Raw genomic sequence first — 12688 nt, 5'->3', positions numbered from 1 at the left:
AAGAAGAAAATTTTAAACTGTAGATGTCTTCTTTTCTTTTATTGTGTTTTTTAACTGCAGATCGAAACACTAGATGTTGTTTTTATGTCTTAGTAGAGGATTACTTTTTTTATGGTTGATGATAAAACTATTAAAATAGTAAAAGAATAATATACTTTAGCATATATAAACTTTTTACACTTATTTGAGATTATATTTTTTCTTTTTTTTATTTTCTTTTTTTAAATATAAAATTTTATTTTTTATCATTATTTTATTATTACGTTGTATGTCAAATAAATATAAACATATCATATCTTATAGTAATAGTTAAATTTTGTGTTTAACTTTTTCACCTTTTTATTTTGTTTTCAATGATTAATTACTTATATAAACTCATTACAAAAAATAGTTGACTTTTTGTAGTTTTAGTTAAAATAAATTTAATTAATTCAAACAAAATAATTAATTTTGTATCGTTTTTTCTTGACACATATAACATCAAATTTATTTAAATAGTTAAATAATACACACACACACACACACATATATATATATATATATATATATATATATAATGATAATATTTTTATGAGTTTTTCTTTAACTAGAATTTTTTTTTTCGATTTTTAAAAAAGTTCAGTGCTTTATAAAAATTTCTTAGTCTTTTTTTTTTCATTTCATTTACCTTTTTTATTTTTTAAATCTAATTTTAATATTTTCTACAAAGTTTATTAGTCAAATATAATCTTTATCTCAATATAATTTTTTATCATGCATAAATCAAAAATATAATTCATATGTTAAAAAATAAATATTTTTTACAATTTATATTTATAATATATTTATACATAAACTTATTTATTTATTTCTCATCATGACGTCCATGAGTTAATGATTCCAAAGTCAATGTAAGGCCTACTTTTCATTTCCGGAAAATATGAGACCAGGCCCACTAACCTTGTTGCTACAAATGAAAATTTAAAGCCGAAACCCATAAATGAAACTGAAAAAAGGAAAACACAACCGAAAAAAAATAGGTTTAATTGAGTTTCAATTTTTTTTATAAATTTAGATATTTTAATCAAGTTTGAATTATTATTTTTATTTATTAAGTAATAAAAAAATTATATTTTTTTACTGAGTTATTGTAATTTAATTTTTTTTTGTTAATTATAGGATATAATTGTTATCTTTTCTTATCTATCATCACTTATAATACTTAAAAAAGTATAATCTTAATTAGCAATGTAGGTGACGACAATTAGTCTTTTATTGTCCAACATATTTTTAATTAAAGAAACAGAGGTGATTTGTCATTTATATTAACTTTTATTAACCACACAATTTCTCTCTCTCTATATATATATTTTTTAATATGTAATGATAAATAAACGGAGAAAAAACAAACTAAAGAAACAAAATAATAATCGTGTTACCAAATTAATAAAAAAAATAAATTACCGTAAGATTCTAATTCAAAAATATATAAAAAAAATTAAATACAGTAATAAAATAAGAAAATCTAATAAAAACTTGATTAAAATATTAATATAAAATTGAGTAATGCAATAAAATAAAAATATCTAATGGAGATTAATATATTATAATCTACTAGGAACTTAAAATTTAATTATAATTTTTTAAAAACATAATATAAATTATTATATATATTGTAGGACGAATAATATAACATTTATATAAATATACTGCGTTACTATTAATAATATTAAATTTATGTAGTGATTTCGTCTTCTTTTTGTTCACCTTTTAAAATAACTCATGATTTCCTTATCTTCAAAGATAATTTATGCTTCAAATGATATTAATTTATAAGTTATTTTAATGAAATTATCTTATTCAAAAGTAAACATCGTTGTCATTTTTTTAATATTTAATTTAAAGAGAGGGAATAATAATGTAAAAAAGAAAAAGGCACGAGTATATGACATGAAATAAAGTTGGAAACCCACGTTAGATTTAAGTTAACTTCTAAAAGTTCAACAACATTAATAATTCACCAGCTCTCAAATAAACAACACTTCTAAAAGGTAGTTGCTGCTTAGTGGTGGAACTAATAAACAACTCACTTTTATATTATTTATTATTAAAATAATAGTTTATTTCAATAAAAATGTAAATCTAATTGTCAAAATTTCATCACCTTCAAATATAACAACGTGGAAAACTGCATATCGGAATTAATTGACATTTTCAAACATATAAAATCCAGTTTTAATCTTGAATCCCAAAAACAAAAAAAAACAAAAAATAGTGCTTATAAAAATAAAATATTTTTTCCTGAGACGATTAAAATAAAAGAATTGCTGAATTTTATTCTTACCTGTTTTCAGTTTTTCTAATGAAAAAAAAATTGACAGATTTTTTAATAGTATTTTAATACAGCCATTTTTTTTATTGATTTATTATTTATTTGTTATTACAGTGACTTATTCTAAACCTTTAAAAAAATATGTTAACGTACTAGTACTCTTTCCGTTGTAGTAGGTTGTTGACTTTTAATGCAGTGATTAAAATTAGTACTTAGAGTACGTACTTAGTCATATTCTAAGCTCAACTTGACACTTGCGTTCTGACTGAAATTTAACCAAGAATGGGTAAAGAACAAGTGTTCATACCATTTGTTTATCTTTGCAAGTAACCAAGTAAGGAACCGTAACTCATGTGTGGGATTTTAAGCAACCAATGAAGAAGATATTGCAAGGGAAAGGGTCAGCAAAAGGCCAAGTCCTCAACATTTCACGACCACTTCCTTTCTCTCCAGTTTTGGTTTTGTGTATAAAACTCAGATCACCATTTCGTATGTAATCCAAAACTCTAATTCCATGGCCTCCTTACAAATCTCATCTATGTATCTTTCTTCTTTTTCCTTCAAGACAAAACATGTTGCTGTGTCCAAATTCAGACCAATGCCTTTGTTACTTCCAAAGATGTCATTTCAGGAAACGAACTGTGAAGAGAACGTCAAACCAAAAACATTGTACGATGAAAGTATACGTAATCTTGATACTCCCAACAACAACAATAAGATCACCACCACCACTAAATTCCTTGCAATTTTAGAGTTGGTAACCGACAGGATAGAAATGCACCACAACGTTGGGGAGCAACGTGACAATTGGAACATCCTTCTTTTGAACTCCATCAACATGATTACTCTCTCAGCCGCAACCATGTCTGGTCTTGCAGCCACGTGTCCAGGTTCAGGTGCACCGTTGCTGGCTCTTAAACTATCTTCCACGCTCTTGTTTTGTGCTGCCACAGGGTTAGTACTCGTGATGAACAAGATCCAACCCTCACAGCTCGCCGAGGAACAACGAAACGCGACGAGACTGTTTAAGTGCCTGCAGAGAAAAATGGAAGGCACCGTTGCTCTTGGAAGTCCTTCGGAGGAAGATGTGAACGATGTGATAGAGAAGGTTTTGGCTCTTGATAGAGCTTACCCACTTCCCCTTTTGGGAGCTATGCTTGAGAAATTCCCTGAAAAGTTTGAGCCTGTTGTCTGGTGGCCTAGGCCTGATAAGATTTTACAATCCCACAAAGGTAAGGCAAAGAGAGAGAAGATGGAAGAAGAGTTAATGAATGGATGGAGTGAAGAACTAGAAATGGAACTGAGGGAGGTTGTTGAAGTGGCAAAGAGAAAAGATTTTGAGGACTATGAAAGGTTAGGAAACATGGTGTTGAAGATCAGCAAGAGTTTGGCCATGTTAGGGCCTTTGCTCATGGGCATTGCAACAATTGGGTCAGTGTTTGTGGACAATATAGGGTGGTGGTCTTGGACATATTTGGTGACCCTTTTGGCGGGGTCTCTGGCTGCTGTAGTTAACTCATTTGAGCATGGATGTCAAGTGGGAATGGTGTTTGAAATGTACAGATTCTGTGGAGGGTTTTTTCGTTTGTTGGAAGAAACTGTTGAGACAACACTGGAAGAGAAAGATATGGAGAAAAGGGAAAATGGTGAAGTGTTTGAGAACATGGTGGCTATGCAATTGGGAAGAAGCGGGTTTCAGCTGAGAGAGCTTGCCTCCAAATCTGCTTCATGTCGTAGGGAAGGAATTGCCATAGATGAATTTGCTAGCAAGCTCTTCTAGTAAACGTACATGTTATGTTTATTATTCATAGTTTTTATTAATAGATATTTATATATAGAAATAGTTAGTCCACCATTCCATATTGTTATTGATAAGAAAATGTAGAACTATTCACGACAATGAATGAATTTACTAACTCGTGGTTAAGTCAGGTATGATCCCTAATTAGACAGAGAAAAACAGTGCTTATACCCACGCATTCATCGCACATCACTAAACCTTCGTAGCATTCTTGTATAGTGAAAAAACAAATAGCTACTAGTTTTATCCTACTTAAACTTTTTATTTATAGAAATTGTAATGGATTTTTATTTTTCACTATGACTTAATTATGATCAACCATATCTTAATACAATTATCTAGCTTATTTGTATTAAACTATTTTTGAAATTATTAATCACATCGAACATCAATCAATTTAACCAACGTGAATCAGAGAGATACCACGAACAACGAACCAAAACGCAAGCATCATAATTAAATAATGTCACATCATAAATTAAACATTCAATTCCACATCATAATTTAAATCCCATTTCTACATAATAATAAAATCATCATCATGTGTACTGTGCACCATATCAGCATATATCGAGGCTTTTTTTTTTCACTAACGGAAATGACACATTTTCAAAATTGAGAATCCAATTGAATTTAAAACAAGAGGTCTGAATTGACATTTCAATCCAAATACACATAATAATAAAATCAGGATCATGTCTATTGTGCACCATATCAGCATAGAAATGACACATTTTCAAAATTGAGAATCCAATTGAACTTAAAACAAGAGGTCTGAATTGATATTTCTATCCAAATACAAAGACGATACGAGAGTTTTAATGAATAAATAAATATGTTAATTTTAATTAGGTATTTTTTAAACTCTTAAGATAAATTAATTACTTATAATTTAAATTGTAATAAATTAATTTAGGTTCATCTACTTAAAATAAAAGTAAGATTTGAATCATTTAATGAATTAATAATGTGATTGAAATTTATAAAAAAAATACTTTTAAGTAATTTATATAAAAAAAAAAATTTAAATTCAACCAGTTACATTTCATATTTTAGTTTCAATTGGTTACCATATTTCAACTTGAAATTTAAATTATTATCTTCTATCTTTATAATCCTAAAATTGGTGGGTAATTGTTATTATTGAATTTTTTTTCTCTCCTTTCTCTTCTTTTTTTCATCTCTCCTTTACTTCCTCTTTTTCACCTTCTCACCTGCATTGTTATGGTTGTCTTCTACTTCATTCCATCCTCCTTTTTTCTTTTCCTCTTTTTTCTTTTCCTACTCATTTACCATTTATTCTACAAATTTTCAGACATGAAAATCTGTTAGTGAGAAAAATTATAGATTATTAACAAAATTGACTGTAAAAATATACAAAATTTGACAAAAGTATCTATCATAAATTTTAATTTATCAACCATTTAGTTTTGATAAAATTGATAATTTAAATTTTAAAATTTATTAATAAAATTTATTAGTAAAAAATTTCGACAAAATTTAGATTTTTTAATAAATTTATTTTTACCGATAATTTTTTTTAATATTTATGAAAATTTTAAAGCAAGTCAGAATTATGTTTGTTAGTGCTCATATACACAAGTATTCATGACTGAATAAGGAAAAAATCATTTAATTATGAGTAAAGTTAACTCTCAAAATAAAACTAATTGTTTGGTCACTAAATTCTAACACATTTCAAAAAATCATCTATTAGGCCAAAATGAGCATACTTACATCAGATTCAATCAAGAACGTAAAGCTTCTAATTCTTTGACAGCACTGTCAACTGCATAGACTATCATTTTCTGCATCTGTTTCATCAAAAAATGAAAACATTAAAAAACAAACATATTATAAGGTTGGCCAACATTTACCTTCTCTTCAATTTGATCTCACCTCAAGTTTATCTTCTCTGGCCTTGTGATTCTTGGGAAGACAACGGAACTCTTCAGTTAAATGCAGGCACATATGAACATTTTCTGGGGACACAAAATCTACAGCAACTTTTGTGCATGACTGCAAGGTTTATGATGTAGATCTTGGTGTTATAAATACAATCATAAATGCTGACAAAATGACTTAATTCAATGAGTCAAGACAAGTTTCACCTTAAGATTCCTGACTTGGTGCGCACATCCAGCAGGAATAAATACTGCCTCCCCAAGTTGTTGCTCAAAAGTCCAAGGTTCTACACCTGGGAAATTGAGATTCATGTTAGTAACTAATTGCCTTCTTTGAGTAATCAATTTGCAAATATTAATACTAACCAAACTCCTTCTTCAGATTCTTCTTGTGTTCCAAAGTCAGGTAAAAGCATTGGTCATGAATTGGATGGACAACCTAACCAACATAGAAATAAATGAGCCAAAGCCAAAAATAAGGATAAGAAGAAATTTAGACTGACTAAATATAACATTACCTCTTCAACTCCAGAGCAATAAGTATGCCTAAATTCTTTAGAGTGCTTTCTTAGATATGCTTCTAACTTTTCAGTATCCTCTCTCCGAAAGATGTCCCAAAGAGCACCACCTGATTCTTTAGAAACAGCACTCTTATATTCTTCTCTGTTGTCTTTGCAAAGTCCTTCATTCAACCGTTCATCGACCCTTTCTCGAGCACGTCCCTCTTTCTCATCTTGGGCAATGTGTGCTTTTTTCAGTTTTGGAATAACAGAATTTTGTTCATCACTCAATGTTACCTCAGTCGTGTGGATCAAAATATTCACCTTTGGAAATTATTGAACAATAATTAGAAAAATAAAGCAAATGTGCAGTAAATTTCTACACGAGGAAGTATATTTTGATCCCATGTGCCATAGTCTATAAGTTCAAATTAAATTAATAAGAAACACGTAGCAATCATTGTCCCATCTTTACACATTAGGAAACTAAACTTTAAGTTACTACCATATGAAAATAACCTTCAAACTAGGTTAAGTAATACGGATAGTAAAGTTAACCATAGGAAGGCTCATAATCCAGTGATACAACATGCGCAATAGGAAATCTGGGGTTTGGTTTTAATGTTCAAACAAAATGCAAGTTGTAAGTTCTCAAAACAACAAGGCAAGGATAGAGATTAAGGTTGTATGTTGCTTACAGCATCAGACATATCACAGTGAAGTTTTGTTACTGAATCTCCCCTGCCAAGTTCCTCTTTAATCCCATAAGCAATATATGTTTTTGGACCAAGGTCTGGCTTTAGAACATGAGATGGCAACTTTACAGCAAGGTTGAGTATCCCAACTCGAGGATCACAATACTCTTGAAATGGCAAGCAGCGGATAAACTCGTCACAATGGCGAGGCAAAAGATCATCAAACTTGTCAGAGGGAGGCCAGTCTTTTAACTTCAGCATCTCGGGCCAGAGATTTTCATATGCTCTTCCTTGGGTATAACCCTTGAAGAATGTACGAGCATTGATTTCTACCTGTAAAAGTTTGGAATAGAATGGTGAATGCTGGTCCAAATTCTTGTAATATTAATATACAAGCATCAAAAACATTGTAAAATGTTACAGTTTGATGTAAAAAAGAAATTGCCAATTGAAGTCGTCAAACGTGCATTCCAAAGCATGAGATAAAAAACTAAAAACATTATCACTTTTGTTATTTGAAACTTTAGAAGCATATTTTGGTATTAAAAACCAAAAAGAGACAATAGAAGCAAACCTCACAACAAGAAAGACAATCAATGGCCTTCAATTCAGTAGTATTTGAGCTGATTCCTGGAACCGCGTTTTCACATAGGGCTCGCAATGTGACCATTGGCTCCCAACTAAGACCTGTACCCTGCTTAAGAACATCACGAACTATGATTGGTTCCCCTTGAGTCCAATGTTGTTGGAAGAGAAGCAGTCCTTCATTTATGAGGTCACTTGACAATGGACAGTATAAGTTATTATCACTTGTGCCATCTCTAAAAGCTGCTCTTATCTTAGAATTGCAACCTGATATTCCTTCTTTCTGAAGAACTGTTTTATCAGTTTTGGAAAAGCCTTTCAGCATGTTACGAGCTTTGGCTTCCAATTCTGATATCCACCCATTTGAAAAAATACGCTTCAGCTCCATCACAGGGCCACCACAGCCCCCCATTTCTTTTGGTGCACATCTAATACTTCCATCACTGTTGGCTTCCCATTTGCTAAATATCTTAGAATGACCTCTTAAAATCCCAAAATTACTACACATTGGTAATGGATCACCACCATGCATATAATCACACCCCCTATTCACATACTGAAACTTCATATTACACCGGGGTGATATACTTCCATTGCGTATTTCTCTGCAACAGTTAAGGCAGATTTCAAAGGAACACTCGGGGCAGCTTCGATAAAGATCAGTAAATGAAACAGCACAATGGTCACTGCTCCAAGAAAAAAAAAAACTTATAAAAATGTGAAAGGAATCAAACCAGTATAATTGGCACGTGGAATAATACCATACCAATAAATACGTTCATTCTCACAAGATGTTTGTGGTATCTCAATCTCAGCAGCACTTGATTTTTCTGGCAAGACATATTATTGTTAGTTATGTATTCAAAGTTAAATTACCCCCACCGATGCTGAAACTTATAATACCTTGTATTTTAGCTTCAATCTCGAGCTCTTGACTTTGTTCTTCACAAATGTGTTGTATAAATGGAATGAGTAAGTTAATCATGTATTGGAGATGCTGAACCCTTTCCACGTCTGTGATGCTGCTGTTAGATGTCTGAACACATGAAATCAGATGGGAAAAGTAGAGTTAAAAAGTACTGAAAATTCTTCTGGGTAATGTTTTCAATTTATGAAAGGAATTGATTTAAGGGTATCTACCAGACAGCACAGAAAACTAACCTTAATGGTTCCTCTTGAGCGTAAGCAAACACTGCAATTGCAATTGTTTCGGCAAAAGGGACACTCGTGTGAAATGTCTGATACTGTAAGATTGGGATACCTGTGTGTAAAATGAGAAATGGTTATATTTTGCAAGTATCTCATAAATTGGAACAAATACACAGCCTTTCAATGATTATTTAAATGTGAACTACTTTACCATCTCTTGATGCACCACAAACAATACATTTTCGGACATTTAGTACAAGGTACGAATGCTGTTCTTTCCTTTTTCCTACACTGATGACACTTTTTAAAAGTTGTCTCTGCATCCTGTTAACACAAATACATGGTTCAAAGCCAGAAAAAAATATTACGATAAAGTACTTCAGGTTTTGATTTTATAGTATAGTAACCTTTCCCGTACTTGAACTTCCAAAACCTCTTGAGCATCTTGGGATTTCTCCTGATTTTGGAAACTTAGATAAGTATTGCTCATTTGATCTCTTCCGAATCCCAGAGGATTTTGTAGGATTTGAGAACTTGGTCTTATACTCAGTATGATCCTTTGACTTCTTTTGTCTCATTCTCACTGCAGAAAGAACACTAATTAGTATCAAGACATTGCAAAGGCTCCATTACTGATTAACCATGAATGCATCACTCATTAACTATGAATGTCAAGAGATTAATTAATTTTGTTAATTCTGTTAGAGATAGTGGTTAACCGTATTATAAACACAATTACATAATTCAGAATAAAATGTAATCCTCTTCTTCTTCTCTCATAATTTCATATATATTTCTCTTATTTTGTGCACCTGTGTTTCAAAACATGCCAACTTTTTTTTATAGTTTCTTGATTTCATCCAAAATTTACTCTCAATATAGAATCCTTTATATACTGATACTGATACCACAATCATAGATTAATGAACATGAAAAGTAACATAATAACCTACCCTTAACATAAAAAATAATGAAGCAATTTCTGATAAACCAAAATGCAATTCATAGATCTAATGTATTACTGTTAATTGTGTGTGCGATTGTAATAAAAAAAAAAAATACCTACTATATATCTTTAGAGTAAATTTTAAACTTTTGTTACTTTAGTGTGATATGCAGCCTTCTTCTGTGAAAATAAAGATATGATGAGAATATATAAACATGGGTTAAATGTATTTTGATCTATAAGATATTGCAATTATCTTAAATAACATAATTAATAATATTCTATCCTATTTTTTTATAATTTATTTTGCTTAATTTTAAAATGTGTTAATTAATTTTAATTTTCCAAATGATTTTGAAATAGTATTATATATATAGATTTTAATTTTAAATTTTCATCTTTAGAAAAGAAAATGTTTTCTAAATATAAAAAAAAAGAATTTGATTTTTTTTAAAAGAAATAAAGTTCATTTTAAATATTCATTCTATTTTAATTATACTTTTTCAAATTCTGCTAAAAATAAAACATTTAATGACCTTTTAAATCCAAAAGCCTAAAATAGAAAAGAAAAGTTTAAAAAATAGTGAAACTGAAATTTCAATCCCCTAACTAAAAGATATCAGAAAAAGGTGGAGACAGATAAGGTTAACTACAAGAAATTCATATTTCTTCAAATCTTTTGAATTTTAATTGACAAACTTTATATAAAATGTAATAATGAGATTTTCTAATAATGGATATAGTAAAGGGATAAAAGAAACAAACCTGATAATTATGTAAAAAAAATTCGGAGAAAGTTTAACTCAATATTCTTTGCTGGTATGAAGATTCTGTGATGAGAATAAATGGCCCTGTACCACTTTGATAGCAGATAAAAAAGTAAGAATGTAGAAATATAAGAATTTCGTAAGTACATGATGAATGGCACAATAAAAAAGAGAGATTTTATGATAGAAAAAGTGTAATATAAGGAAAGAAGGTAACTCATTCAAACCGTGCATAACAGAAAACAATTCATTCATCCTGCTGTCTGTTTGGATCCATTCAAAGATATGGTATCTGATATAATCATACATATTGAACCAAAAGGAATGCGAAAATGAATTTACTAAAAAAAAATGTAAAAAGCAAAAAAATATATATAAAAAAATAAAAATAATATATATATATATATATATATATATATATATATATATATATAAAATTTAACATCCTTGAATAATTGAGAATATATTTAGGAAAAGGTATACACATAATAATTTCAAATAAGAATTATACTACTATTAATTACGACATAATAATTTCACTTTAATGTATATAAATATTTTATCTTTATTGAAGTTCACAGTATTCTATTATTTAAATAATTATATTATTAATATTAATATGTATAGAATTTGAAATCATAAATGTTAATTTACTAGTTATTAATAAATATTTCTATATTATACAAATACATAATTAAAAAACAATAAAATACTATTATATATATATATATATATATATATATATATATATATATATATATATAGATAGATAGAAAGATAAATGGATCTTTGATAATGTATCAAATCTTGATGTAGTATGTAAGACCCTAGAAAAACGAGCGCCATTAATCTCTGTCTCATCCTCATTAATTGCCCTAAAAACCCTTCTGCCGTGCATTAAAAACGCACTTCCAGACTCACTGCCTTCCTGCCAGGTGTCGTGATGGAATGTTCCTAAATCAGTAGTGGAAGACAAGTGGCAGCAAGAGAACGGACGTTGGTTTTTAAACAAAAATGAATTTTCTGAAGTCCGCATCACTCTTTGCATGCACTCTTCTTCTTCCTCAGATTCTAACTTTTCATATTCTTCACCTTCTCTCTAGAAACCTCTACCTTCTCTCTACTGAAACTTCTTCTTTCTCTTCTCCGTTCACGTTTCAGAAACCGTAGAACCATTCCTGGTGTCGTGAGCTTCGTTTTGAACCGATCACCTCAACGTTCTGATACTGGTAAGTCTCTCTTCTTCGTCGAACGTTTTCTGTCTCATGCAAAGCCAAATCCTGGTTGCATGAAGGTTTGTGTTCTTAGTATTTTTGGTTTTTATGGTTAGATCGGGTTGGAAGAATTAAGTGATCCTGTGTGAGTAGAGAACTGTTAGCGGACGAACCAAACACCTGAGTTAGGACGTTCACTTCTGATCCAGGTAAGGGAAGCTTATTAAATTTAATTCGTATGTTTGTCTTGTACTGTATGAACATTATGTGTGTCGCATGAAGTATGAACGGTGTTATTTGATTGTTGGTATATGATCATAAGTATGAGGTGTATATTGGTTGAGTATGCATGATCGAACGTTGCTGTACTGAATGAATATGATATATGTTGGTTGAAATGTATGATATGGGTGATACGTGTGAATATGAAATATACATGTTTAGAAGCAGTGAACGTAAGTGAAACTTGAATATCAACTTCCCTATGATAACGTATTTCCGATATTAAACGGTTCTCGACCGTTTGGTGTTCCAGTAAACTTCTTTGAATTGGAATACTTTCATTTGGGAAGGATTCTGGTCGAGCATGAGCTATGTAGGTCTTTTACTTAGAGCTCATAATGAGCAGTGTCGATCTTACACATAGTAATCGTATTGGGTAGTGTTCGGTCTTACACCAAGCGCTCTTACTCTTTTCTGGAAAAATCCTTGATAATACAGATCCTTCATCTGTGTCGACCAACAGTGTCGAGCGTCCTTGATAATGCAGATCCTTCATCTGTGCCGACCAACAATGTCGAGCGCCCTTGATAATAC

General features: G+C 30.3%; 1 protein-coding gene and 1 pseudogene across 1 annotated transcript; one reads left to right on the top strand and one right to left on the bottom strand.

The window, feature by feature from the left end:
- Window positions 1-2790: 2790 nt before the first annotated feature.
- On the top strand, window positions 2791-4274 carry LOC124838398 (putative F-box protein At4g22030 pseudogene; annotated as a pseudogene).
- Window positions 4275-5689: 1415 nt separating this feature from the next.
- Window positions 5690-9523, bottom strand: LOC124838409 (lysine-specific demethylase JMJ26-like). The gene is given in 13 exon segments (XM_088115924.1): window positions 5690-5926; window positions 6012-6131; window positions 6224-6309; window positions 6383-6455; window positions 6535-6840; window positions 7215-7544; window positions 7786-8482; window positions 8563-8626; window positions 8700-8832; window positions 8958-9057; window positions 9157-9269; window positions 9324-9349; window positions 9352-9523. Coding segments are annotated over 13 exon segments (2286 nt in total). The 3' UTR covers window positions 5690-5860.
- Window positions 9524-12688: the final 3165 nt, after the last annotated feature.

This window comes from Vigna umbellata, chromosome 5 (assembly GCF_029865625.1).
Source record: "Vigna umbellata cultivar VRB3 chromosome 5, Vumbellata_1.0, whole genome shotgun sequence".
Taxonomy (NCBI): domain Eukaryota; kingdom Viridiplantae; phylum Streptophyta; class Magnoliopsida; order Fabales; family Fabaceae; genus Vigna; species Vigna umbellata.
Note: the sequence above shows the minus strand (reverse complement) of the source record. Positions and strands in the feature narration are given on the sequence as shown.